At 45.7% G+C, this 24,646-nt stretch overlaps 1 protein-coding gene across 1 annotated transcript in view; it reads right to left on the minus strand.

Annotated features, from left to right (window-relative positions):
* Nucleotides 1-8,451, minus strand: part of TNNT3 (troponin T3, fast skeletal type) — a 28,536-nt gene extending 20,085 nt beyond the window's left edge. Inside the window, exons 1-2 of the mRNA XM_086955959.1 lie at nt 8,283-8,451; nt 3,699-3,713 (exon numbers count right to left, since the gene is read on the minus strand). Coding sequence (XP_086812085.1) covers nt 3,699-3,713; nt 8,283-8,451 — 184 coding nt within the window. The remainder of the gene's footprint in view (nt 1-3,698; nt 3,714-8,282) is intronic.
* Between the last annotated feature and the right edge of the window lie 16,195 nt (nt 8,452-24,646).

Genomic DNA, 24,646 nt, shown 5'->3' on the forward strand with positions numbered 1-24,646 from the left:
CACAGATACATGCAAGAGAGAAAGCGAATGCATGGAAGCAAAACAAATATTAGACGACAGGGAGGACGGAGAAGACAGAATCTCTGGGGTAATGGAGAGAGCGATCAGGCATAATGGAAGACTATAGACATTGGCTGATTGAATTCCTCAGGAGAAGCTACTTTTCCTGAGTTTGGATGTTTTTCCCCCACCTCTTCACAGGTTTGAGCACTAATGGACTAATCCCAGCTCAACAAACTACCCTCACTAATGTAATGCATCATACAGAATAGTTCTGGACTCACATTATCTGTTTCCAAAAAGCCTATTGAAAGAGTGCCTCTGGCACTCTTCTACGATTGGACACCAAAACATATTATATCAATGTTCCTCTTTACTACTTCCCTAGTAGTTGAAGCATCTAGAGTGAACAAAATTCTATCGTCAATTCAAATTATGGTATCTGAAAATGACACCACTACTTAGTTGTGAGGTAAGCTCTCTAGGGACTCTCTGTGGAGGGAAGGCTGTTTTTTAGTCCATTATGTATCCTCTGTAAGTGACCGTATAACTGTATTATCTTTCAACAAGAGAGGAGGATAGTGAGCGCCATTTATTACGTTCCCCTCTTGTCATCCCGAGTTAAAAACTCAAGGGGACCATCATTCTTCCGAAGTAGCAGCAAGACTAGGAATGGCATGCCTTGATGGATTCGACAAGTAGCCACTTTTTTTTTTAATTTTGAAAGTCTGGAAGCAGTTTTATTTAATAAGAAATTAGTGTTATTCTGGTCAGTTATGTTCTCTGTGGCAAGGTTGCTGCTTCTTGCGTTAAAATAATGACATTAAAGTATATTAGATGCATCTCCTTTTATTTGTACTGCGACCTGTAAGTATCTTGGCCCATTTTACATGAGCCGGCTGGACGTTTTTTTGATTAAATGCTGCATATGTTTGCAATAACATTGGTGAAGGAAACATATGTTTATGTTGTTTACAATGGCAGGCATTCAACTAAAGACCAGAAAATATTTTAAAGCCTCCAGGATAGGAAGAAGTGCATAAAATGCACATCTAGTGCAGGGCAATCCATTTTTGGAACCAAGTAGACCGTGCTTTAAAAGCAAATGCTGCTCTGCCATGGAGCAGGACCCTTATTTTTCAGAGCAATGGACAGCCTTCTGAAAAAAAAAATCCTTTAAAAACCCCTAGTAAGAAGGACCTTGACTATGGAAGTCTGTTTTATGATTAGAGGGAGAAGGAGGGGAGGTTTAGTCATAAACTTTGTAACATGGACACACATGTCTGTGTTCCATGGGCCACTGTGACTCAAGCTGACATGCCTTTCCCTTGACAACCCTTGTGAGAGGGAAGGGATGGTACGCAGACTTTCACGAAATTGCACACATGCCCAAGAACAGAGGCTTACATGAACCAGAACGGTCACATGGATCAAGCAAGAGCACACAAACAAACAAGTGCATGGCCTGCCATAGCACTAACACAAACCCTTTGCGGGTTCGTCCTAACCCCACACTCCCTTTCTGGTGCACCCCGGGGTTGGCTCACAAGACCACCTTTTAACATCACCCATATTCCCAAATTATCCTATATAATATTAAATATCAATTTTAACCATGTGACCCGGGCCTCATTACAAGTTCTGATCCCCTGTCTATCTAGAAATGTATTTGTGCAGTAGAACATCTGAATTGGTGATTCAGCAAAGGCAATCACAGAAATGTGACTAATCCTTCCCAAGCTATATCTGGTTTTCTGAAACAGCATGCACCGGTAAATCTCAAAATTACTCTGTTAACAAACCCACCTCTATTGGGAAACTGCAAAGGTAGCATGCATTTGTAGTGTAAATTAATACAATCACTGATCAGTGCAGTATCCTGCGATCAATGCTAAGAATGGATAGAGCTTCTCCGTCAGCCCTCAAATGTCATGTCCCCTACAGAGAGCTGGCTGTACTTTTCGTGAGGTTAAACTGCATTCTCCTTGAGAACTATGGGACATCTTGAGCTAAATTTAAGACCAAGAGAAAAGGATGCAGAGTAATCTCATAATTTCATGCTGTAACACAAGTTTTTACAATCTTATTAACTCCATCCAATGGACTCCCTGTGTTATCACTTGAGCAAAGCATGTTGCACTCCTCAGTTCTTTTGTTTTGGCAAAAACACAGTCCTCAACAGTGGCATTCTAACCCTCTTCCTCCAACACCACTACTACTGGATTCTTCCACCACAAGGCAAAGTTATGTGAATGAACGTTAAAGGACCTGGGTTGTAAGAATTTTGGGGATATCTTTAATATCCCAAACAGTGAAGAGACCAAAAATGTGCCTCATTGTTTGAATTAATCTCCAGTATTTCCTATACCTTATCTTGTCCAGGTGGCATAAAAAATAGGCCCATTTGCCATCTGGACAAGATTAGGTATAATGATATTGTGTAATTCAACCAAATAAACATGTTTGGATTCTTCCCTGATGGGGATATTAAAGTTACCCTAATGCACAAAATGATTCCACTCAATGTTATTTTGTAGTTGGAATGTGTGTTTTGGGGAATGACCTATTGTGCATATGATTGGAATATCATACCATTCGGAATATATAAAAGTGTGGTGAGCACCTGGTTAGAATCTACAGGCAAGGGGATCCGGCATAAGAATGTAAAAATGCGGCTGTCAAGACCATATGCAGTGAGAACCAAGCCCGCGGACATGCACAACGAGTATCTTGGAGCCGTCTTTCTGAGGACAGAAGAAGGTTTTCTGTCCAAGCCTCCCCCACTGAGCTCAATCTCAACTCTGAATCCATTTCTCATTGAGAGAAGGACATACGCAGAGACAGAGCCACTCTCAGTACCCCCTTCAGATACTTAAAGGAGGATAATGGACTGCGGCACATGAGTCCGACTCTATTGTGCTAACTGTGCATGAATTGTTCTGCCAACTGACGTGCCGGAGCATCTACAAAGCAGCAGGAAATGACATATGTTACTGGACTAGGCACCACCGTGTGGTAGGAGCCATCAATAATATCCAGCGTTTCCGAAGACTGAGCAATGTGCATGTATGTCTAGTCCTTGAATATTTCTCCCATATGAGTATCTATGAATAAACCATGCAAGCTTTATGGAACACGTTATTAGGAGTGGCCCACAATCAAAGGCGTATTTTAAAGAGGCCCGGGAGATTTACCTCCCTAACTCCATTTTTCATTTTTGGGGTAATTAACTTCTTGACAATATGGCTAGCAACCAAAGTGTTGTGAGGGCAACTTCCATTGACACCCCATCAATGATATTCCCAAGCAATTCCAATCCACCAATAGAGGTGACTGGACTATAGGGATACCTAGAGCAACAAGTCACGCATGTCTGCCAGGTCTAACTCTTAATAGGCCCTGATGTAATTCAGAGACCATATTCTGTCAGGAAATATCCTAATATACTGGCATACCTGTCTTCCACTGAGTACCAAACCTACAGAATTGTTCCACTACGACACTGTAAGTGCTACCGCTCATTCAGTGGATGCGTGTGATTGGGGCATTAGGGCAAGAGTCTTAGCAACTGCACAAGGTAGGGGTGATCCTGTGTCTGTGATATTACGCCATTGATTCAGTGGGTGGAGAACAATGCCACACCACCATCGGCATGAGGAGGAAAGAAGAAATAAAATAACCAGTTAAAGTCCACATACCTTCCTCGTGGACTTCTGCAGGTAAGGACAGTGGAAGACAGCAGCAGGAGGCAAAGAAGAAGATTGTTAAAAAACAGAAGGAAGGTGAGCTGCGTCTGAGGAGCTCACAGAATGAGTCAAAGTAGAAAATGAAAGAAAGTTATCAATTATGGTGAAAATAAGTGAAGATTATTTCCCAACGATACAGGCAATGGTGTGATTGAAGGAGTCAAAGAGGAGCAAGAAAGATGAGCAAGCAGTGAGTGTGAGAACACAACATGCAGGGGGCAGGGACAAGCCGTAATTGTTGCCGTATGTCCATCAGCAAGCTGGCACCATGACGCAAGGAACACTATTGCACTAAATCTCAGCCCCCCTGCAGTCTGGTACTGTTGATATGGTGTCAGCATTTGATGAGAGTTACTAGTGCTCAGAAAATGCTTTGTTAAAAATCCCTTTGTTCTCTTCCAAATTCTTTTTACATACACTACATTTGCTCTGTTACAAAATAAGCTTTTCCTACAAATTGTGTCACAGAGTTAGGGGCTTGCATAAGTGTCTTCTACCTTGAGGGATCTACTGCTCTTATTGCTTGGACATTAGTATAACTATCAAATTACAACCTCATTCCCACTCCTGTCCTCCCTGCATCTAAACAAAATCTAAAGCAATAGGGTCGTGAAGAATATCTCCTCTCCAGATGTTTAAAATAGCTTAACAAGTACCAGAATACAGAGGGGCACTTGGCCGATCTCTGATGCCCTACATTTATCGGCTAGGTTTTAATCAATTGCAGTTCCTATAGCTGTGCGCATCATGGAAGCCAACTGACCATCAGGTATTTTCCTTCCTTCTCCTCCATATCCTTTGGATTCCCTAGCCCAGCAGAAGCAAGCCAAGGGTCCTCCAGGAAGGAATGGGGAAGTAAAAAAGAGACGTACCTTCTACCACTTCTGCAGACGGGAGGTGTCACCGAATGGACAGGAAGAAAGGAAAACAAAAGAGGGGAGAGAGAGAAAGAGACACAACACACTGTGAAACTTGAATCTCTTTAGAGGCAAGTGGAGTGGTTACAGAAGATGTTAGAACAACAAACATTAGCCACTCTAAGACTGGTTGAAAGAATGGAACAAGCTGGTGTAGCACCAGTGCTTTCAGATAGGGAAGGTAGGTACTACTTGAGTAAAGAAAAAGATAATAAAGTTGTTCTTCTACTTCTCCCGGGAGAAGGTGAAAGGTGAATTGTGTGTAAAAGGAACTTTGAATTCGTATGTGTCACTTTTTGCACTTGTAACCACAAGTCCTTCACTATTCATGTGAGCACCTGGCAGACTGCAGGGTCAGCTATTATCTAAGAGCCACTACTTGGGCTTTTGAGTTCTGAGAGGGAATACCACTAATGACATTGCATAATGGATATGACTTCCCAATGTCAGAAAGGGGCCATCAGAATCACTAGAGGGGAATGTATACTTTAAACTACTGACATCATTGACATGACAATCACTGGATGTGATTGGCCCACCGTGAACAGAATTATCTTTACTACATTCACACTCACTGCACAGGTTGGCCAACTGGATTGGGTTGATCCATGATGATTAGTGATGTCATTGCCCACATAGAGTGTATTGAAATAGATGGAGTGTAATGCCATCAACTGGCATTACATTAATTTTATGAGATAGGACAATGTTTGGCAGTGGTGTCTTTACTTGCCTCACACTCACTGGATTGGAATGACTCTTTGTGTACATCAATGGTCCTGAAGTGTCAAGACTTTTAATGGTTTGCCCTGCCCAAGACTGCAGTCCTGTCTGCCCACCCCATATACAGCAGGATATCAATCTATGTGTTCTGACAGAGAAGTACCAAAAATTCTGCCAGGCAAAGTTTTCTGTCAGTTGATACAATAGAGACTTCTACAGAGGAAACCCAGTAGTTCCACATCTTTAAATAGAGCTAGAGAACTACAAGATTAGCAAATAGTGTACCTGCTGTTTTTGTCAGATGCTTACATCTGCCAGTATCTAAACGGTCTCCCTAATGAATTTAGATCGAGAGTTGTAGGTGACCTATAGTTAAGTCCGTGTGCCTATACCAATTTTGGATGTATGTCAGTTTCTTGTGTGTCATTGTATCTGTCACTTGTGTGTGTCAGTTGTGTTCGTATGTATACTATCACTATATGTGTGTTGGAGTTATAATGCTGTATACCACCGTTTAAATGTTTAGTTGCCTGTATGCTTGACTCCACCTTTGTTGGGGGGAAGGGTCACCACTAGTGTGACCATGGGTATTTAAGGCAAGAGTCACATTGAAATCTCATACACAATAACAGATACATTAATGTTACATTGATGAGTTGTTTTGATTTATTGTTTTTTTTAGACATGAAGAATAAAAAGATGGTTAGATCAGAAGGAGGGGCACACAAGATGAAAGAATGGGGAGAGGATATTGTCAACTTTTGGGGTCAGTGGGGAATGGATCCTTCTCATTAACCTTTTCTCCACCCTTCACATTAAATATACCTGAATGTGAGAGGAGCAGTGTAGTGGAAAAACGTCTTGTCACAGTCAAGAACATTATCAATTGATCACACCAGAAGACTATTGTCTGCCGCAGGGATCATCCTGCTAAGGCTGCAGAGGCAGGCAATAAAATGTCCATAGAATAAATTGACATAATCGCCATTATAATGACTTCTGGGTAACCAACAAACCCCATCTTATTTATTCTAGTCCTATTTTTGAGCTTTGAATCCTTGGGCTTCAGTTTCTCTTTGATGGGAAGCATATGAAGTCAATTACATTTCAGCTTATACATCATGCATATTCCTTGAAATAAGTAAAAACAAATACGCATCGCATATGTAAGACATCCTATTAGAGAGCATGTCCTTTGCCATGTCATGCTTAGCATTCGAGTGCTGAGCAGTTCCAGAATTGTCAACTAACTCAAAAAGTATAGGGCGACAGTTTTTAAGAGAACTAGCACCTCGACAGAGCGAGCCAAAATCTATAACGTTTCTGCATCCTCTTACTCTAACCCCCCCACCACCTCCTCTAACTAGCCCATGAGGTGAGGTCACATAGAGCTTGATACCTAAGAGCGCCAGTATTATATATGAAACATGTTCATGTATGAACTGTACTCTGCACATCTACCAACTTTCAAACGTTTGGGGGGAATTTGCTGTACCCATCTCACCAATTCTTGACTGACTAGCAACGTGTGGGATGGAAAGAAAGCCAATGAGAAGTGATTCAGAAGGATTATGAGATTAGGGGTAGAAATGGAGGGTTTGCTGAAAAGGTGGGTAGTGAGTGGGGTAGTGAGTGGTCACCCGTTTACCTTCTTCTTCGTATTCTTCACGGAGTCAATCAGGTAGAAGAGATGGAAAAATAAGAAAAAGCCAAACAATATCATAAAAAGACACAGATGCACATACAGCCTTTGATGCTGCACCATGAAGCCATGGCACAGACTCTACACAAATAAATACAAATATACAAAGCCTTGCGCTGAATTGAGACTGGACAAAGCCTTAGCAAATAAAAAGAAAGCGCTGAAGTGTTGATCGGCCTTTTTCTCCAAGGTGACCAGAGATTAAACAAAAATGCCACTGTTATGAAGTGCAGGACAGCCAGGTGGGCTTAAGCAGTGAGAAACTGGACCACTACTCCCTCAATTCAGTGTGATGTGTGTTTGAAAGCCATTTACCTCTCTCTATATCCTCAGCTCTTCTATTTATCTAGGTCTGTCACTCTGCCCTGGAAACTCCCACTCCATCCCATCAATCTTTGTTCCTGGTCTCCCTCTATTCTTGGCTATGCGTACTTTAATCTCACCTCTCTCTATAATATTTTCACTCCCTATCTCTACCCCAAGTACTTTTTTTTCTGAGATCTCCAGTTACCTCCCAATGCCATACTTCCTGCTCTCTTTTGCTTTCCCTCACAAAATCATTCACTAACTGTTCTTCTGTCACTTTCCCTGTCTTTATTTTCTACTGTGTGTACATGTGAGCATGTTTGTCCACGCTGAGTGAACCTGCCCACACTACGGCAACTGGACTCGTCCTCAGAAGGGGGGTAAAGTCTGAGTGACCCACCCAAACGCCCAATGTTGTAATGCCAAATGGTGCCTCCTTGCAGAAAGTGATGAGGGCGGCCTCATATCTCACTAATATTCATTGACATAGGGCTGAATGGGGTCCCCTTGGAAGGCTTAAGAGCCACCTGAAAGGTTGGGGCTTCTCTGTACCACAGGTGTAGTTGGGTCCTGCGTTACACCCCTGCAGTCACCGTCCGGGTGCAGACGATGTACTACGTGGACCAGACAGCCTAACACTTTTTCATACTATTGTGTTTATCCAATCATTTAATGCAGAAACATTCACTTTGATCCTACACAGCATAGCTGAGTAGCCAAGTGTCAGAGGATTCACAATAGTCTACAAAAAACGTCATGGAAGTCAATTGGGTAAAGGTGCGTGTATGGAAGAGAGAAAGAGAATGTGTATTTTTGTGTGTCCTTTTTACCTGCCTTCGATCACTGTCTCCCGCTCGCCCTTTGTCTCTGCTCCTTTTTAGGTCTCACCTATGCTGATGATGAGAGACCACTTATGGACCATACCAAAATCTTGCAGGGGGTTTTGTTGCAGCCCATTGCTTGGCTTTATTATTGCTCTCATTTGTTTGTGCATTATAGAATGATATCCCTTCTTCCATATTTTTGTTCGTGCTCTGGAGCAGAGCTTCTTTATCATCCTTTTGCTTACATGGCCTGTATCCTCTCACTGCTCACATTCAGGAATCTGCTTTTCTTTTTCATTCAGCCCTCCATGAGAGTGAATGTGTTTGCTTGCTTTCTCCATTGTGTGCTGCTTCTTCCCTGAATTACCCACCACCCATCCCCTCATGCTGCATCAAGTACCGAAGGCCCTTTCCCACCAGTGTTACTCTACTTCTAAAAACATAGACTTCACTAACTAAGGCAAAAAAGGACCAGCAGTATCAGCCACACAATACGAATCCCAGATACACCAACTAGCAACAGAAAGGGGACTGCAAAGCTATGCGCTCATATTCCATTTTCAAGGGCATTATAATAGACAGTGTGCATAAGTAAGACATTTTAGGACTTACCCTGTTCACTGCAGAGGATTAATAGCACGTGGGCAAAAGAGGGATGGGAAAGTTAAGAGGAAGAAGACATACAAAGGAGGATGGAACACAGACAGGGGTGAGAGAGAGAGAAGGAAGGAGAGAGAGAGAGAGGGAGGTAGATGATGGACATATTAGAGAGTGGGGAAACATGGGAAAGATTTTGAGGGAAACGAAGTCAAGGTGGAAAATTATTGGGAAAACATGAATGGAGAGAAAGAAAGGAGAGTAGGGAAACAGTGAAAAAAAGAGACAAAGAAATAAATGTTATACATCAGCCTACGTTAAAACATTACAGATACCAAAGTACAGTGAGCACATTGCAAATGAAGATAACATCCTTCCTTTATTTACACATTACACAGACACAACTATAGATTAACAACAACTAAGACTACAAAATTCAGGAACTGTACAGAGTGCAGAGAACCTCCACTTTCCGCATAGAGTGATCTCACAAAGGGGAAAGCGGTGTGAATACAAAGAATACTGTAATTTCAGTCACAATTCTTTGCTTTCTAACAACAATTGATGTTGCAAAATGTATTGTGTTCCACGACTGCAAAGCATACCCAAAAATGGAATATGCACCCAAACTTTAAAACTCTGTACTGGAAGTTATGAAAAACCTAAGAGGCGTAGGAGCGGAGTCGCCGTACATTAATGTTTACTGATGCTGCTGTCCCCCACACATTTCATCCCAGGGCCACTAATGTTCTACTACGCAGCGCCTACTACGCGGCTTGTTATCTTTAGGGTTAGTATAGGCAGACTGACACTGGGGTAAGCTGTAAATACACAACAGGAGCTGAGCAAATGATCTCTGTACTTACACTTCTTCGGTGTCAGACATGATGGCTGTTTACTGCTGTAAAAGAAAAGATAGATGGACGGAATTAATGACAGGGCGCCAGCTCAGCAGTACATCCGCTGCGAGAATAATTAAAAAAAGAAAAGGAACATAGAGCGAAATGGAAAAACATGTGTGGCCTTTGGCACTGAGAAAGGAAGAAGAGAAACAGATATAGGAAGATGGAAAGTAGAGGGAGACAGTGTGCCAGATAGAGAGAAGGGGAGGATGGACGAAAGAGCAATATAGAGAAAACGAGAGAAATACGCATAGTGAAAGAGGGAGAACGAAGGAGTAACCAAGAGGAAGGTAAGGAAGCCCCTCCCCCACGTATTGGCTGCTTGTGAAGCTCATTACATGTAGTTGTGGGCCGCCTGACTTCCACCGTGCGCTAGGACGAGCAAGAGTCAAGCACCTTGAAGCCTCTTTATACCAGGCAGGGAGGGGCGGACGCAGGCTGGAGGGGATTATTTCTGGTCTCCCTTTGTGGGATTGGAGACCGGACACCCGGGCGGGAGGCATTCTTGCCTCTTGGTCACCTCACCGAAAAGCTCAGTCAGGTCCCAGAATAGAAATTCCTTGCCCTGCAACGGAGTCCCCTTGAAGAAACTCCAGACATGGTCCGCAGGGCCTGCGTGGTTAAGGCGACATGTGAGAGGAGCCTTGAGTAATGGGCTGGCTCGTTTACATCTATAAGAGACAGCTGCGCCTTCTATTTAAGGTCCGTGCCGTGATCCTAGGCCCACAAGTCCTACCCATGAAAGGCTCAGCCCTTGCACAGACACCCATAGAAACTCCTTTCAAACTGGACCTCCCAGGCTAGGCACAATTTCTGGAACCCAGATATGACGTGATCTGGCTGCTCGTCTTTTGGGGGGTCCTGTTTTGAGACAGGAAGTGATGTCATGCAATAGTCATGTCTTTGGAATGAGGTAACTATAAATGACCTTTTCATTGTAGTCAATTGTGTCAATTACGGCGCTAAGGCATTGGGGTAATTATCTCAATGAACTACATTTCATATAGACGGTAGGCGATGTCACTAGGCAACCTATAATTATTTCCATTTGTTTTCAGTTTTATATGGCGCAAATTCGACCCGAAGGCATTGGGCGCTTTACATAAGCACTCATTATATTACATAGGGGTACATTCCTTTTATGTGCTCTTATGCATTCAGTGGATTACGTGATTTGCCCAGAATCGCAGGTTGAGCCCATGTCTCGTTCCCCAGTTCTAAAGTCGACCGCTCTGGTCGTTACGCCACACCGTTTAAACTTGGAGCTGTGGAACTAGACTGCTCCTTCGGAGTTCCTTTGCCGAGACATATCAGAGTCGTGTACAGACGGTACTCTTCCAATGAAAATGGGAATATATGTTTATGCATCAATCGCAGACCGGAGTGGCAACGGGTGTTGAGAAAAGTATATTTGTATGTAGCGTTGCATTACTCCAAAACTACCAGTAGATAGAGCCCGTAGAATGCAGTAAGAATGCATCCACTGCGGAAATCTAATTGCCCTCATGGTTAACAATAACTATCTGATGCTCTGGTAAAAGACATGCCTTTTACATTGCACATATTAAGCAGCACCTTTTAGAGCAGGTAACCGGAAGGCCTAGAATGATGGCGAGTACTGAGATGCGAACTGGTAGAAGACGTTTGCAGGAGGTAAACCGGAGTGGCATCTTGTGGGGTGGGAGCCTGTCTCTTGAACCTTTGACAATTAGGTGGCCTGTTTTGCATTTGGTAAGCAAAAAGAAAAAAAGCCACCTGCAAGTCCACTGGTCAGGTAAAATAGTAGGTTTTGTTGAGACAGAAGCTGGTGTCACTCTGTGTTCACATCGCGGAGTTAATGTATTTAATTGAGACTATTTCGAGTGCATTTTGTTGAGACGGGGAGTAATGGGACTTGAAGCAAGGCTTTTTCGAGTCCAATATATTGAGAGAGGAGATGACGTGTTTGCACTGCTTGTCTACCTAGAGTTCCTTTTACTGAGACCGGAAGTGACATCACTCCAATACTTTTGTCAATGCCTTTCTGTCGAGAGAGAAAACATTAGTTGTCAATGCTCATTTCATTGGAGTCCATGGTGTTCAGGCCAGAGCATTATCACAGCTTTATAGGTTCCATTTTATCGATACGGGAAGTGATGTACCCTCAGCGTGTTGGGGTCAATTTTATTGAGACCCTTAACACAGCCAAGCCCTCTCCGGTCAGTATAGCCCACAGTTAACACTGTCACTCTGACCAGGCACGCACAGCACAGTTAACACCGTTAACAGTGCACTTCTTAACCAGCTGACACCCCATAGTTATCACCGGCGCTCCAGGCCTGCACACACCCAACATATACACTGCTATCACCGTCACGACTGGCAAGTAAAGGATGCAATTACTGCTAACACTGTGGCTCATAGGGCTCCCATGTGAAACGCTGTAAGGTCTTACTCACTGTACCCGCAGCTAGCACCGAACGCCCAGGGCAGTGAATAGCCTGTGCGCCCGTCACCCTACAATGCCTAATACATACAACGGCCCTGTGCACAGAGAAGCCTGGCACCTCCAATGCACACAGCTGGTTTGCCTGTATTACTGTACCCCCTCTGTTTTTGTTGCAAGCACCCCCCCCCCCCCCCTCCTGGCCTGACCATGGAGTATTGGTGCTGCTGCCCGATGCTGTGTCTCGCCCTCTCGGCAGCCTGACAGCTCGCACCTTGTTTAGCGAGGTCCTTCGGGCTGGCTTTTCGCTCCATACTGAGGTGCCATTCACCGTTTCACGAGCCCTTGACCACGGGAAACTCACAGGTGCAGAGCAGGCCTGCTTGTCTCTGAAGCCCTTGTGCCAGCAGTGGGCTCAGAATAGATGCCCGCCACTGCGCACCTGGCGCCCGCGACAGCTGGCATTCCACCAGCAGGGCAGAAGACGAGACCCCCTCTGCGGAGCGGAATGTCTCTCTCCGCAAGGAGAACACTCGCCATTAGGAGACAGTTAGTGATAGAGTTTAAGAAACAGCAAATGAGCCATGGATCAGCGCCATTTCACGCGCGCCTGTCTTTGTGCACGTATTCTTTCAGAGGCACAAGCACGTGGCTGTTCAGCGACTCGAACCCATGACCTACAGGTTATGTACTGACTAAAAGCTCTACTGCGGGGCTCCACCCGCTGCGCATTAACACGATAGTGCTAATGCTCTACGTTTGTTTCCCATGCACTGTTCACGCGTGCAGGCTGTAAACCCACACACTCCAAGAGACGCACTCCAGCGCATCTAGCTCTGAACCATCGGTAACATGACTATCCCCCCCCCCCCCCCCCCATACATATCTGCAACTGACTGATTTGAGCAAGGTGGCTTTCCGGCACTCCCGGCCCCTCCTAAACACTCTTCCCAGGTACTCTGTCTCCAGTGGCACACCGCCAACTCCACCACTGCCCTCCGTGTACAGGTGCACGGGTATAATTTATACCAGTGGTCCTATACACTGCGGGGGGTGGGGGCAGGGATAGGACTAGTAGTCACCTTTATAATAAAGATGACTACTAGTACTAGTCCTATTCCTGCCACCGTAACCCCCCCCCCCCCCTCATGCAGTTAGACATGTGCACATAGCACCGAGCCGATGTTTCAAGGCTCGCTCTCTCCTCGGCGTTGCACCCCGGAAACTCCTGGTGCCCCCGTTGTCTCGTCGCTCTGAAGAAAGGAGACTGGACACTCCTGGTGCACACACCCCCGCTCCCCTCCTTGGTGCTGGAGACTCGCGTGCTTCACTCCCGTCCACGTCTCTCATTCCGTCCTCGTGGGGATTCTAAGGCTAAAATCCATCCAATCCCTGCTTGGAGCAGGAAGTCCGGTGGCTCACCGCTTCCCTCATTCCTTCCTCCTGGACACTATGCATCCCTCCTTGGAGCAGGAAGGTCCGCTGGCTCACCCCTTCTCTCAGTCTCTCCTCGTGGAGATGCTTGATGCTCACTTCCCTCTGCATCCCTCCTTGGAGCAGGAAGGTCCAATGGCTCACCCCTTCCACTTCTCTCATCCTCTCCTCGTGGAGATTGTTGAGGCTCAGAACCATCCTCTTCACTCGTTGGTGCTGGATTTTCCTGTAGCAGCGGACTCCCCTCTGCTCCCCTTATTCTCTACACCGGTCCAGGAGACGAGAGAGAAGGGGGCTCATGAGGCTGCAGGCACCAGGGACTAGTTTCCCTCTTCGCCCTGAGCCCCTCGTCTATTCTCATGTGACCCCAATGAGTCTGTGCAATTGGAAACCCAATGCCCCTCAACCCCCTCCCCCACCACCACAATTAGTTTCAGAGCCAAATAAATCCTCTTCTGAAGTAAAGATTATGGTACACTGGAAGCGCCACACATGACAGTGCGTGGGCGTTCTCTGCGTGGACCACGTACCAACAGAGAGCGGAGAACGTGGTGCGTAACTGGCACAAGCTTCTGATTTCCAGCCCTCGCCTTGTAAATACACACCGGGCGCCACAGCACTGGAGACCTTTCGCCCCTTGAGGTCCTGCCAAAGGGCCGGAGTGGCTGAGGGGGCACAGACCTACCGGGTGACCCCCTCACCGCCCCCTCTTCAGTTCACAGGCTGCGGTGGGGCTTCGCCTCTCCCTCCAGGCCACACTGGCGGCTTTTCCCGAAGGCCCAAGTCTCCCCACTGGGGTCCAGCGGCGTCTTACCTGAGGCCCAAAAGCAGAGAGAAGTAGCGTGCTGCCCGGGTGGCTGGGACTGGCTGTGGGGTCTGCAAACGTCGCGCAAGGTGATTAAGTCCTCAAATTATAGTGACATTTGATCTTCTGAGGAAGCTGATTGGTCAAGTACTCTATCGCCCCTCCCAGCCAAGGAACCAGGAGCCAGGCTGGGGCAAAAAAAGCCACACCAAGTATAGGAACAGCTGAAGGAACTGCATTGGCTACTTCAAGGCCCAGAGGCACATGTTTGGAGAAAAACCCAAGCAGCTCCGGTGTCTTTATTTATAACCAAACCAGGCAAGCAAAAATCCCGCGAGTGGACAGTGCAGGAGTGGAACAATTGCAGAAGCAGCATGCACATATGGAAGGAATGGAGGAACGCGGAGAGAGGCGGAAGGGTGTATTCACTTGTAATAGGGTGGGTTGATTTAAAAGAATGACAACTCCAATTATTTATGGAGAGTCTGAGCGTGCGTAATGCGTGCACGGGAATTCCTCTAGTCAAAGATGTCATCGCGCTTATAAAAACACTCCACGATACAAACCTCTCTGTACGCTCGATTTTTGTTTTCCTTTTGGACGTGCATCCCATTTTGAGAGTACTGAACCTCTGATAAACTGTAATAGCTCAGTGGGCTGAACACCGGTACACATAAAGGTAGGTCAGAAGTTCTCATTTTGTCAGGAGCAATCAGCACCACGTAAAGGAAATAGATGAAAGGAGTAGCGCTTGGGTCCGCAATGATAAGACCTACAAAAAGATCATGGAACCAAAATGCCAAAAAGCGAAAATGATGAAAGGAGTTGCGCCTGGGTCCGCTATGATAAGACCTACAAAAAGATCATGGAACCAAAATGCCAAAAAGCGAAAATGATGAAAGGAGTAGCGCCTGGGTCCGCAATGATAAGACCTACAAAAAGATCATGGAATCAAAAAGCCAACAATGCTACGCTGCGTTGTGTGACAGGGAGGGAGCAGGAGAGCGCCATATCTACAGATATATGTGTGTCTCCTCCCCTCTCTTTAGCGCTGGCCGGCGCCGATTTTAGCTGCCATGCGCCAAGGACCCACCTTAGCCCCATAGTGCCAAGGTGCGTGCCTGAGTCTGCCACAGATTTTGTATTGGAAGTGTACCCTACCAGTACAAAATACTATGCTTATACAAACTTTCCCTACTTTCTATATGTGCTGTACAGTGCAGCACGCATGCAAATTCCGAAAAGAAAGGAGAAATACAAACATTTCTCCTTTTAGCGCCTCCTTTCAAATAGTGTTAACTTTTGGTGCTAAACCCTGTCTATTTTTGTTTGTAGATGAGGTTGTGCCGCAAAAGGCATGAGTGGTTGCATGGGAACACTCATGTACCGCCCATGTAACACCCATGTAACACCCAGTGACGCTAAGCAGTGCTTGAAATGGAAAAACAGAAGTGCAGGAACCCTGTACCAGAGTACCTGCTTGCTTCAGAGAAGTGCTGGTACTCTTCAATGAAAAGTAATATGTAACTCTTGAGAAGTGCAGGCACTTTCCCTCTCAAAATAAAAAAAAAGTGCCAGTACTCAGTAGCGGCCCATTTGAAGCACTGGCGCTAAGTAACGCAACATGCTTTACGCTGCTTTGTGTTATTTTTTTGTACTTTCTAGGGCAAAACTATTTTTGCACCGGAAAGTGAATCAGGAAAAAAACATTTTGTGCTGGTTAGCATCACTTTTGTGCCGCTAACACAGCGCAGAATGTTTGAGAATCTCCCCCCAGTGTTCAAGCACATAGAGACGATTTCCACTGTGTATGCTGCATTAACAGTGCATATCATTATTATTTTTATTATTACTGGTATTTTTTAGCAGTAGTAGTATATGTGTTAATATTACTAGTAGTAGTAGATTATATAATCCCTTGGTATCATGAATTAGGGATTTAATTCTGTATTTCAAAATGTAAAGGTATTCTTCGAATAAACCTCTACCCACAGCTGGTCACAGCCATCATTAAAAAAAACATCTTTTGGTGCGTTTGAAGTGCAAGCTAGAAGTAACACTGGCATTTAAGGAGTTCAAAAGCCCCTTCTCTTCCGGGATGCTAGAGCACCTCTAATTCTGATATTCACAAGAAAAGAGCTGGACTTTATAGAAAAAATATAGAAGCAAATATAACTGATACCCCCAAAAAAAGGCATCTATCCCGCACTGTGAATTATATTTGAAGACAAATGTCTGAAGTTTCACAAGGATAATGAGGGAGGTTCAGGGAGAGCCATGTGTCAAAAATAAGCCACAAGCAAGCAAGGCATTTCCACTTTAACTGAAGAAATTTTGTATGTTCTGTAAATTAATACAACTGTTGAACCGATCATTTTTAGGTCTCGTCTACGATCTATTGTGAATAATACCAATACTTAGACCGGGCTTTGCTTCAACTCACTATTGGTTGGTTTTCTTGTCAATATAATTTGATTGATTCTTAGTTGGTAGCTTTCTTTTTCTCTTCATTTGTTTGTACTACCCTTGGAGCAAAGGGTCTTTACCATCCTTTTGATTGGATGACTTGTATCCTTCATTTAAAAAAAAAAATGTTTTATTTTTTTTTAGATAGTATTGAGCACATATATAATACATACAGCTTTAGAAACGGCTGTGTGAATTGTTGATAACATAAAATCACATACAAATACATAGTGCTACCTTCTTTACCATGTGTTACAGCAAACAAATGATGGACGGAATGCTGACAATGCAAACCTTCTCCCCCAGTAAAAAGATCTGGGTTAAATCCATTGTTCTTTTGCCCACTACGCCACCCAGTTTGGACCCAGCTATATGCAAATCAATCTTGACACTGTGCCTCATGGGAACAGTCCAGACCGAACTGCCAGGCCAGGTCCTCCCTGGACCGGAAACAAGCATCCTGGGACCGGTTTTAGGGTATGTCACCCTTCTTCAGCTAGGCTAGCTTGAATCCAGTGGCACAGTGAGCAAGGGACCCACATCTGGGTATTGCCATCCCACTTAGGGTGAAAAGTGTTACAGCAAACAAATGATGGACGGAATGCTGACAATGCAAACATTCTCCCCCAGTTAAAAGTTCTGGGTTAAATCCATTGTTCTTTTGCCCACTATGCCATCCCAGTTTGGACCCAGCCATGTGCAAATCAGTCTTGACCCTGTGCCTCATGGGAACAGTCCAGACCGACCTGCCAGGCCAGGTCCTCGCTGGACCGCTAGCAAGCATCTTGGGACCGGTTTCAGGGTATGTCACCCTTTTTCTGCCACGCTAGCTTGAATCCAGTGGCACAGTGAGTGAGGGACCCACAGCTGGGCATACCCATCCCACTTAGGGCGAAAAGTGTTACAGCAAACAAATGATGTACGGAAGGCTGACAATGCAAACATTCTCCCCCAGTCAAAAGATCTGGGTTATATCCGTTGTTCTTTTGCCCACTTCGCCACCCAGTTTGGACCCAGCCATGTGCAACTCAGTCTTGACCCTGTGCCCCATGGGAACAGTCCAGACCAGCCTGCCAGGTTAGTCCTCCCTGGACCGAAAGCAAGCATCCTGGATTTAATCCAGATCTTTTGACTGGCGGAGAATGTTCAGCATTCCGTACATCATTTGTTTGCTGTAACACTTTTCACCCTAAGTGGGGTGGGTATGCCCAGACATGGGTCACTTGCTCACTGTGCCATTGGATTCAAGCTAGCCTGGCTAAAGAAGGGTGACATACCCTGAAACCGGTCCCAGGATGCTTTCGGTCCAGGAAGGAACTGGCCTGGCAGCTCGATCTGGACTGTTCTCATTGGGCACAGGGTCTACAATCTAGCACATGGCCAGCTGTGTGTGTAGGATCAGTCGTAAGTATTGTCAATCCCAACGCATGCATAATGTCTTTAAAACACAGCACATTTGGGTCGCTGGTGCTGTCAAGGTGCAGATTGAAGTCTCCCAGTAAGGTGAAATTGGCGACCTTTAACGTCAGGCTAGTGAGAACTTCACCCATACTTTCCAGGAAGTGGCTCGCTTGTCCTGGTGGGCGATATATTAATGCTCCGGAGAACATAAAGGAGTCATGGGCCTGTAGGTTGAAGGCTAGACATTCAGCTCCTTTGATGGCAGGCAGTTCCGGAATATTACATTTGAGAGTCTCTCGATGTATAATGGCGATCCCTCCCCCTCTTTGAATGGGTCTATCTAGTCTCTGTATCCTTTAACCAGGTGGCAGTGCGCGTACAATATCTGGGCTGGACCAGTCTTTGAGCCACGTTTCCGTGACCAAGAGGCAGTCCAGGTTGGTCTCCGAGATTAAGTCATACATGTGTAGTGCATTTTTACCAATGGAGCGGGCATTAATTAGCCCTCCATTAATGACCTTATATATAGTTTTCGAAGACTGCTTTAGATGGGGTTGTAATGTTTGTTTACATGCGATACAATGGTCCTAGCCATTTGTCTACATTTATGGCATGATGACATTGCATGCAACTGAGGTTAAATGACAATAAGTCTTCTCTGGAAATCTGACCTGAGTTGATTTTTTGAGCAGAAGGGGCAGCCCCCAATCCGTCCTTGGCACGGACGGGCACGGACGGGCGCAGACGGGCTGGACTTAGGCTCGACTTCGGCACGACTCTGGCTCGCCCGCTGACCGCGTCCGCTGCGCAGAGGCATCCTCGTATGTTTTTATAGTGGAGCCTCGAGTGCTAGAGCGCTGGGTCTGTGTGTACGCCCAATATGGCGGCTGAAATGCCGCCTCCCACTAAGCACCTCAATCGGCTGAATATGGGGCGATTCTGGCGATTCTAGCAGTAAGGTTGATGCGATTAGCAGGGTGCAGGAATCAAAAGCTTGGCGGCGCAAATTAGGTTTTAAAAACACAACTAGTAAAATTATACAAAGCGCTGGTCTATCTCCCGGCTTCCGCCTCAGGAGAGCTATGAAGTCTCGCGAGCAGATGTATTCTCTGCTTTTATAGTGCTAGAGCGCTGGGTCTGTGTGTACGCCCAATATGGCCGCTGAAATGCCGCCTCCCACTCAGCACCTCAATCGGCTGAATATGGGGCGATTCTGGCAGTAAGGTTGATGCGATTAGCAGTGTGCAGGAATCTTATTAAAATTCAAAAGCTTGGCGGCGCAAATTAGGTTTAAAAACACAACTATTAAAATTATACAAAGCGCTGGTAATGCTCTGGTCTATCTCCTTTACACAAAATGCTCACCATTGAGTAGCTCAAATCGGTTCCCAATGGCGTTTGTATGGCTCGAGATGCTTCCAAGCCGCAGCTGGTGCAAAGTCCCCGAATACCAGCTAAACCCCACCCTCGACAGAAGCCTACCCTCCAACCCCACCAACGGCGACACCGCCCGCCCGCAACCTCAGGCGATGGATCGATAACTGCGCCAACACTCTCACCCATTCAAGAAACCCTCTAATAGATGCACTAACAAGAAAGCCAGCTGGTTCATGGCATACCTCCAGGCCTCCAAGGAAACCTGCCAAAAACTAGAGAAGAAATGGCGGCGTGAACAGACACCGGGCAGCTATGCAAGAACGCCATCCGCAGACACCATCACCTCATCAGATCTGCCAAAAGGGCCTCCTTCAACGACCGCTCACAAGGCACTCCACAACACCGGATCGGCATACCTCAACAGGCGACTCACCTTCTACATCCGGAACCACCAGCTCCGCTCCGCAAACCTCGCCCTCACCACTGTCCCCCGTTTCCGAAGAGCGACCACCGGCTACAGATCGTTCTCCCACCTTGCTGCCAAGACCTGGAACACCCTCCCCATCCTCCTAGGGCAGACCCATGACCTAGTAACCTTCAGGAGGCTACTCAAGACCTGGCAGCACCCCCCAGCGCCTTGAGACCCTCATAGGTGAGTAGTGCGCTTTACAAATGTTCTGATTGATTGATTGATTGATTGATTGAAGGGGACTCCCGGCCTGGCCCACACAAGTGCCCTGTGGGTATAAGAGGAGGCACCTATGCACGGGGAAGGACAAATCCCCACCAGGACTAGTTAATCTGCAGGAGGATGCCCCCTCTCACTAGGCCCAGGCAGAGGTCTCATCAAAACGGGGCTTGAACCCACCCGTCAGTGCACCACCAACAGCCTCAGGCTCAACTCGACAATAGCAGGCACAGTATTGAAACAAGCAACACTACTCAATTGTCACTGGTTTGGTGTATGTTGCAAGTCAGTTATAGCAGTGAGGCTTAGGCCCGAAATGACCCCCGACTCTACTGCAGCCTGTCTCCTTAACACTGCTAAGTTGCGTATAAGAGGAGAAATCAGTGGCAAAGATCTGCCCACACCGACAACGATGGAGTTTAGACATCTCCAAGCTCCTCAGATGGGATACTTGCAATAGCATGATATGCACCTGCTGGCATTTCAGATAAGAAGAGACAGCATAACGGCACGTAGGTGCCTAAGCACAACCGCCTGGCAGTGTTTTTCCTGTGGTGAATGCACACAGATTGACCGTTCCTTCAGGCTATAGCTTGGGTCAATGCCCACTACAGTGTCTTTATGCCCCTCTCTCTGGCTTGATGCTTATGAAGTGGGATCCTGTTAGTGCAATCACTACAGCTCTTCCTCTCCCGTCCTTCTGGGAGCTACTGTGTGAGTGTTTGGGCATCACGAGGCAGGTTTAACATCACACACGACACATAAGGGACCGCTGACTCGGGGAAGCTTCATGCGACATTCTGAGTCAGAGGCAGGCATGGGCTCACCCCTCGGGTGCTACACAGGTGAGAAGGATGCATATTTAACAGGAATTTCGCTAGTCAGACTGCAGTCAGAAGGGTTAAAGGGCATCACACACAATTGGAGTAATCCAAAACGAAATATCATGACAGTGCATCAAATGATGTTGTCTGATGTTTGTAGTGTCACCTTCGGGGGAGTTACAGAGTCCTGCTTGTAAGAATTATAATTAGTTTATGGCGGCTGTTAAGAGAAACAGTTTTTGTCAGGGAACAGCATTTAACCCACTGTTCGACAAGAATGGGATGTCCCAGGTACTCCTGAAGAACCGAGTTTTAGAACCCAGCGGCGCCAGGTAAACTCCCAAAGTCTTCGGGTTCACCTGTCTTAGAATACAGAGACACGGGATACTTCTCGGTGGCGTCAAAGATCAAATTTATTGGTTGCAACCAGGAACAGAAGTCCACGAAGTACAACACAAGTATATTCGTCGGAGACTGCTCAAATTCGTAAGGCGAGACATCATCTTTTATGCCAAAAATCACATTCCGGACAAACACCCACTATTTACAATTTGTCCAATCATAGGCATTATTGCAAAAGGTATCGCATGACAACAAACCCACTTTTCAGTTGTCCAGCCCACCATTAATTACACAGAAAAGCCCAACATTCCTTCTTGAACAGGCCGGACAAACCCATAATAAAAGACCACAACCCATATCATAAAACAGGCCATAAAGGAAGGAACAGAAACAGATAAGAAGTAGGATAAGGGGTGTGTGTGTGCATACCAAACTTTACAATGTCCTGTGCTCTGATCCTCAATCTTAATCAGCTATCGGGCAAGGAACTGGCTTAGCAAGGTCAGCTTCAGGCAACGAGGTCAGCTCACTCGGTTCATCTAGAAGTCAGCACAAACTCGAGCTAACGTGTACGTGTACTAAAGACTCGTTCGGCCGTAGTCATTGGCCTATGTGAGGACAACCACAAAATGGCTGCCATGCACAAAATGGAACCCAGGGTTTGGAACGAAATCCCTAAATACATGGTGAATCTATCGGTCTAACATGACGAAATCACTCGTACTTGCCAAACTCACTAGTTACGGTTCGCTACTATCAAATTCGTAACGAAACCATGACATTTATAAAACGGGTTCATAATTCACGGAACCTCAGACCCTCCTTTTGCCCTTGCATAGGCAATCACTCAGTCTGTATCTGAATCGATGTCAATATTCATCAGATCATCAAGATGCTGCTGGAGCATCATCCTATTACTCAGTACTTCTCTCGAGACAGGTCTCCTTACACACGAAGTAGCACAAAGGCCACATATAGCAGGAGCACACTGTACACAGAGACAAAACGAGAAAAGAATCGCTAAAGCCATCCCAATGATCATCAGAATCTTCCATCCCCAAGTGGATAACAATCCCCCAAACCATCCCATCAACGACCAATCTCCATTGTCCACATTTACAGACTCAGAGATCTTATGTAGCTTAGAAATGGCCTGGTACACTGTAGGAGCATTGTCTAGAATGAAAATGCAGCAGCTCGATTGGATCAATTTACATACCCCTCCCCTATCTGCAAGTATGACATCTAACGCAACACAATTCTGCAACGTCATAAGACGATCCGCTTGAAGCTCAGCGGTCACATTACTGGGGGCACTAGCAGTTTCATTTATGGTGGACTCAACCACTCTCGTCAATTGCTGTATATTCCTACTATTAGCCATAGGTCCCCAAAACGGTAGGAAACCCTTGAGAAAGTCTCCCACTTCTAGTCCTGTAGTATCTTCCTTACTGAAGACACCTCTAACAACTCTCGTTCTGTGGTAATCTGCGGCTGCAGTATACGTAGGGGGCAACAAATACGCAACATAACAGGTTCCCGAAAAATCAGGGGGCAACCATGTAAATGCTCTGTCATAGCAAATAAAATACGTGCCCTTAGCTGCTAAAAACGGTGGAGAAGTCTTGGACGCAAAGACATACGTCCGAGTACAGACACTCTTCCCTAACTGAGCTCTCGGATTCTTGCCACTACCTTGCAGACAAAAATGACCATGATGGGGTACGATCCAAATCGGAGGTGACCTTTTCCGTCGCTGCTTTTCACTCAGACTAACACTATATCCAGTCATGTGTATCAATATCCCTGATCATATCTATTATTCCCTTCACTAGAGCACTATTACTCGGGCTGTCTTTCATGGAACGCAGGGGATAGGCTTCGTTGGCATAAATAAACATCGTTCGATATGCCCATACTGACCCATTGTAACTGAATGGCAGAACCAACTACTGTTGATGCAGAAGTTGCACAAAGGAATTATTAACAAACTCTGATCTTCTAATTAACTCATGTTCAGGTAAAGTATGAAAAGAATGCAAAGAAGTAGTAGTAGGAAAAGACATAGGTTGTGAGGTGGGTGCAAACGTCAATTGGGCACAGAAAACAATCCAACCCACCAAAGACAACGTCATGCTAAGAAACACCAGAAGACACGTTATCAAAAAACATTTGCTACAAATTAATTTACACAATTTTCTCTTAAAGTTCATTTCTACAACAGCTCTCTTGATCTCAAAAAACTCCATCCTCTAACCGTGCTGTTCGCGGCAGTTGGTTTTCTTCACTCAGGTGTACGTCTGTAAGTCCAGGGAATGCCCTAGAACAAACCAGAACCGTTGACCTTGCGTCTACACGGCTTGACACTCCAAGTCTTGATACCACGACCCTACAGCTGAACCCGGATGGCGGTTCGAAAAAGAAAAATAGATCAAAACAGCTTTTTGGATGAGAGAGTGTAGTTTTCAACAACAAAAAGGAAATATTTCTTTATTAGTCCATTGTTTCTTGGTCGCAAATTATAGCGGCCTTTACCAGGCACTGTCTGATCTCGAAACAACAACTCAGGCTCAGTAGTGTCCAATCTCAGAGACGGAGGCACAGCTGCTTGCAAGATGTTGTTGTCCTCTTGCTCAGACCTTGTCCCAACCAAACGTGCGTCACTGAATGGCACAAATCTCGGCACTTTATCTGTCTCTGAATCACCAACACATTCACGGATCCACTGGTCGTACGGCAGAGGTAGAGACACCCTCTTACAATGTACGCCGTGGATCCAATTCTTCTTGCCGTGCACTCTCACTGACGTTCGTGTTGATAAAAGCACTTTATAGGGTCCTGTCCAGCGGTGCTGATAATTCTTGGTCCGCTGGAAATTCCGTACCAGAACCCACTCTCCAGGATCAATGGTATAACCTGGATCTTCAGATGCTTGTGGAAGGTTATCATGAATCTGTTGATGTAAGACACGCATTTTAGCCGTTAAATCATACAAGTAGTCAATCAACACAGGATATTCAATATCACTAAACTTTGTTGGTCTCGGCACTCCCCACACATTTGCAGGGCGGCCAAACACAATCTCGTATGGACTAAGGCCTATTCGGGAATGCACTGTAGATCTAGTTGACAAAAGTGCCAACTGCAAAGCATCGGGCCATTGGAGA

This window comes from Lissotriton vulgaris, chromosome 2_1 (assembly GCF_964263255.1).
Source record: "Lissotriton vulgaris chromosome 2_1, aLisVul1.2, whole genome shotgun sequence".
Taxonomy (NCBI): Eukaryota; Metazoa; Chordata; class Amphibia; order Caudata; family Salamandridae; genus Lissotriton; species Lissotriton vulgaris.